Source organism: Rhinopithecus bieti, unplaced genomic scaffold, assembly GCF_001698545.2.
Source record: "Rhinopithecus bieti isolate Rb0 unplaced genomic scaffold, ASM169854v2 scaffold_5948, whole genome shotgun sequence".
Lineage (NCBI taxonomy): Eukaryota > Metazoa > Chordata > Mammalia > Primates > Cercopithecidae > Rhinopithecus > Rhinopithecus bieti.
The window spans coordinates 3,028,924-3,034,557 of NW_016805422.1; the positions used below are offsets into that span (position 1 = coordinate 3,028,924).

At 36.2% G+C, this 5,634-nt stretch overlaps 1 protein-coding gene across 1 annotated transcript in view; it reads right to left on the reverse strand.

The window, feature by feature from the left end:
• Nucleotides 1–5,634, reverse strand: part of KIF27 (kinesin family member 27) — a 101,444-nt gene that overhangs the window by 58,779 nt on the left and 37,031 nt on the right. Inside the window, exons 6-7 of the mRNA XM_017872376.1 lie at nt 3,009–3,215; nt 433–602 (exon numbers count right to left, since the gene is read on the reverse strand). Coding sequence (XP_017727865.1) covers nt 433–602; nt 3,009–3,215 — 377 coding nt within the window. The remainder of the gene's footprint in view (nt 1–432; nt 603–3,008; nt 3,216–5,634) is intronic.

Consider the following 5,634-nt stretch of genomic DNA (forward strand, 5'->3'; position numbering starts at 1 on the left):
AAAAAAAAAAAAAAAAAAAAAAAAAAAAAAAAAAAAAAAAAAAAAAAAAAAAAAAAAAACAGAATGCTACTAATATTGCTTAAAATAAAAGGATGCCCCCCCACCCATGTTGAATCAGTAGAAAAGTCATGTTTGTTGCCACTGTGGCAGCAGAATAAGGAAATCCAAAAAAAAAAAAAAAAATTCCCTCTGAAAATTATAATCTAATTACTATAACAGCTCTAAAAGCAAAATTATTTTTCAGTTATAAGACTGATGACTTGTGTTCAAATACTATTTTCATAACACATTAGATGATAGTACATTTAGCAAAAGTTACCTACTCTTATATTAAACATAAACGATACACTCCAATGGAAAAAACCTACACTTCTATATTTATTGCAGCATATAATTCTAAATATTTATTAAATCAGTGTATATTTAACATACCTAGTTCCAGATTTCTCTTGGCCTTCCGATTCTTCATCATCACTGTTATCAGAAAATTGGCAGTGGAGGACCTCATCTTGTTCTTCTATGTGATCCAACAGTATCCGACTTCGTGTTCGAAACCCAGCAAATATTCGATCCAGAGAATACACAGGTGGACTTGTGTGGACCTTCCAAGTGATTCCCCCACCCAACAACAAACAAAGTGATATTTTAAAAGTCTAATTTTATCCTATTATTCTCAATGCTGTTAAAGGAGTTATTAGATTGGCACTCTTAAAATAGCCAATCACTGGAAAATGCTCCCCTCAAACAAAGGTCAAAATTAATTTAATGATACTTTGTGCCTCACAGACAAATACTTCTTTCAGAATATACACAGCTCCTTCTCTTCTGGACAACCCTTCTATCTTCACTTATGGAAAATAGTATTCAAAAATGAAACGAAAAGCACGCATGGAAAACATTCCAGCTCTTAAACACAGCACAGACACACCCCAACAAATGTGCCCGCTTCCCATCTTCCCAGTTCAGAACACCTGGAGAACTGTGGTGCTCCAATCCAAATCCCACCACAGGAAGAAACCCAGAGCCATCTCCACTCCCTCTGCCAGGGCAGTATTCCTAATTTGAATACCACAATGTATATACTTATTCTTTATATATGGTGGTTAGGTATAGCTGAATTAAGGCTCTAGGAAAAATATTTAATATATGTCATATGACAAATAAAATTGTATGGCTAGCCTGGGAATTTTCTATAGTATAACATTCTTCTATTGGAAATGCACTTTAAATACTCAAAAAAAAAAAAATGACCTTGGAAAAAAAAACCATAAATTAGAGATTGCCTTTATACCTTTGTTCTGGTTTCTATTACAAAATATTTCCTTTTCATCACCTCTGTAACCAAACCTCGAGATGACTTCTCACAAAAGGCAATAAAATCTTAGAGGAGACAGTCCATTTATCAATATAAATTATTATAAGCCATTAAAATTGTAACATATAGTGGAATATGAGTATCACACGGTGTTTAGGATTCAATCACTTGACAATAGGCCCCCGTCATGTATTCTCTCCTAAAAAATCCTACCTGATTCTGAAAATCATCTTATATCTGATTTTTGTGCTTCTGCTGTCAGTCACCTAATTAGATCATCTGTCATATCGGCATCATGATAGACAGGAGTAAAGTTTTTCAGGTGGCCTCCCAATGGGAAATGAGGGAGGGGAATTATTTAAGGAAGAACCAACTCAACAAGTATTGATCTAATGAGTACAACATACTAGACATGGCTATTTTATCCCATAACTGGCAGGCATCTAGTTTTCTCTTCTGAGAGTGTGGGAATTATTTAAGGAGCAAATAATAGGCCGGGCGCGGTGGCTCAAGCCTGTAATCCCAGCACAGCACTTTGGGTAGGCCCTGAGACGGGCGCATCAGCTAAGGTCAGGAGATCGAGACCACGCCTGGCTAACCCGGTGAAACCGCCGTCTCTACCAAAGAATTATCAAAAAACTAGCGCAGGGCGATCGAGGCGGGCCGCCCCTGTAGTCGCCAAGCTACTTTGGGAGGCCTGAGGCAGGAGAATGGTGCAAACCCGGGAGGTCCGGAGGGCTTGCAGTGAGCTGAGATCGCGGCCACCGCACTCCAGCCATGGGCGACAGAGCCAGAACTGCTGTCATCAAAAAAAAAAAAAAAAAAAAAAAGGAGCAAATAATAAAACCTTTCTGTTCGAGTCAAACTTCATTCTCTGGGATTGTAATTTCCTTTTAAAATTTCTTTTTACAAAGAAAACCAAATGTCCAGAGCTATTATAGTATTCATACCACCCAAGGCTGCTATTATAGTATTCATACCACCCAAGGTTGCCTGATGCAAAGTCCATGGCACTGCTCATATATCACTTGCCTTTCATTTCTTATCCCTCTGACTGTAACAACCAGAAGGATCTCACGTAAACAAATCATTTCCCTTCATAAAATGAGGAAATAGAAAGCAGAATTCATGAACCTGCTAAACCAAAACTCATGAATCTGCTAATCAAGTCTTTTCCATAATAGAGACTCCTTAATTCTTAAAACTGTGTGTATATATTTACCAACCACACAAACTAAAATTCATATTGATATTTATACTGTCTTGATTTTGTCTACTTGGTAAGACTGAATAACATATAAATATTATTTCAAAAATAATGACAGACCAAATAAGTTGAAATAAATACCATCTAACATCTCAACTTTGTTTGGTTAAAGGAAGAAATAAATTCATGTAGATATTAAACTTGGTCATGTCTGAAGATATCATGGCAAAGGATACCTTTTTCACATTGATGAGGTATAGACATTATCGCCATCCAACTATTCCCTCCAAATGTAACTATGTATTCTCTTGTTTATTAGTTTCTTTTATTAGAAAGAAGTATGCTTAAGAGAAAAAGAAAGTATACACAAAATTCCATAAAACCTAATAAAAAAAAATCTGCTGAGACTGTACAAATACACTGTGATATTATAGCTAAAAATTTTTTAATCTCAAAATAAGAAAAAGATTAATGCTTGGACTTTACCTTCCTGGAATCTTGTCTTGATGGGATATAAATATAATGCCCCAAACGAGTATCAAATGGTACAGTATATGGTCTCTTTTCGGGGATCCTGGCATCTGGCCCATCTCCACAATTTTCTTTAGCTGAAGAAGTCACTGACAGGTTAAGTTTTGTTAGTTCTTCACTCAGTTGATCCACAAGAAGCTGTTGTTCTATTATTTTTTCATTCTTTGTAGAAAAGAGGTGAAAATATTTAAAATACAGCACTTCAGTACATTTAGATTATGATTAAAAATGAATTTTACATTGACCAAATCACAACTATTTTAATAATACAGTCAATTCTCATTTATCCAGAGACTAGCCTTCTGGTGTTCACAAGTAATTGTGGTAAAACCTTTTTAATAGTAAGGAGCAACAAACACAGCCAAACAAGTTAAATACTCAAAGATAACTCCCCATCCACTGTGACTGGTTGCTTTGCTAACCTGAAGCACTTTGATTAGCTATCTTTATTAAAGCATGGACTTTCTAAGTGAAATCCAAGAAGTAAAAGAAACAAAAAAGTTGAAAAGTGGAGAAAGAATTGTAGAGTTTGCAGCAAAGGAGGCAGAAGGAGGTAACAAGAGCAGGAAGTGAAAGCCTCAGTGAAAAAGGAAGCCAAAAGCACAGAGATAGAAGATAGCCAACTGACAGTCCTGAGAGGAAGAAGAAATTGGAAATCAAAGGCAGAACAAATTGTATATCACGAATGTGTGTGTGTGTGTTTGTGTGTATATGTGGTTTAGTTTTGTGTATCCTCTAAAGAAAATTTTTGAAGTGTATCAAATCCAGAAAGCTCTAATGTCAATCTTTGTTTTACAAGCACAAATTTATGTAAATAAGCAACAGTCATTCATCTTAATACTTCACATGCACTACAATATTTAAATAGAAAAAAAACCCTTACATTTTCATTGTATAAATGCTAAGTAATAAAAATGCAACCTTACTTAAAAATCATATATTCAGATACTTAAAATATACAACATCAATGGCATACAAATTGGAAAGGATTCAATGGAGTTCTTACATTGTCTGGGAAAAGGATAAAAGTACCAGTTAATATTAGAGTGCACGTTATACTCTCTAGGATAACCACTAAAAAAAGAGTAAAACTATAACTTCTAAGTTAGTGGAGAAAACAACAGAAAAGGAAAAAATAACCAATGATTCAAAAGAGGGAAAAAGGAACACAGAGGAGGAAGGATAAATAAAAGGCACAATGGTGGATTTTTACCAAAACAGTAATTATGTTAAATTAATAAATGAATTAAATAATGAAATTAAAAGATAAAGATTATCAGAAAGGATTTTAAAATTATCTAACCATATGGTGCTTACAAGAAACATACCTAAAATAGACACAGAAAGATTAAAAATAAGATAGAAAAAGAGATACCATGTAAATACTAATCAAAAGAAATCTGGTGTAGCTGTAGTAATGTCAAGGTAGACTTTAAGGCAAAACTCATTAGAAGAGATAAGAAGAGGTAAAAAGGATTAAAAGAGCAATTCACCAGGATGGTATAACAATTCTACATTTGTATGCACTTAATAACACAGCTTCAATATTTATAATGCAAAGACTATCAGCACTTCATGAAGAAATAAGACAAATCCAAAGTTATAGTAGGGCTGGGCACAGTGGCTCACACCTGTAATCCCAGCATGTTGGGAGGCCAAGGCCAGTAGATCACTTGAGCCCAAGAGTTTGAGAGCAGCCTGGATGACATGGCGAAGAACCCCTTCTCTACAAAGAATACAAAAATTAGCAGGGCATTGTGGTATGCACCTGTGGTCCCAGCTACTCAGGAGGCTCAAGGAGGATTGCTTGAGCTCAGGAGGTTGCGGCTGCAGTGACTCATGATCGCGCCACTGTGCCCCAGCCTGGGTGACAGAGTGGAGATCTGTCATAGTGGGAGATTTCAACATCACTTTATAAATTACTGATAAAACAAAAAGCCTTCAAAGGTGAGTACAAAATGTAGATTTGAATAATAGGATTAATAGTACCCAATGATTGCAGAATGCATATACTTCTCAAGTACCTCTGTAACATTTAGAAAAATTTGCCTTATTCTGAGCCAAAAAGCGAGTTTCAATACGTTCAAAGGACTGAAATCAGAGATAGTATGTTATCTGATCACAATGCAATAAAATTGATAAAACAAAATAAATCCTCTATGTCCTATAAATAAAATAACTATGTTATTCACAAGTCAAAAAAAAAGTCACAATGAAAATTAGGAAACATTTTGAGCTCAATGTGGAGGGCAAGTCAAGATGAACTTAGAAATATATAATGTTAGGCCGGGCGCGGTGACTCAAGCCTGTAATCCCAGCACTTTGGGAGGCTGAGATGGGCGGATCACAAGGTCAGGAGATTGAGACCATCCTGGCTAACACGGTGAAACCCCGTCTCTACTAAAAAACACAAAAATTAGCTGGGCGCGGTGGCGGGCACCTGTTAGTCCCAGCTACTCGGGAGGCTGAGGCAGGAGAATGGCGTAAACCCGGGAGGCGCAGCTTGCAGTGAGCTGAGATCTGGCCACTGCACTCCAGCCTGGGTGACAGAGCGAGACTCCGTCTCAAAAAAAAAAAAAAA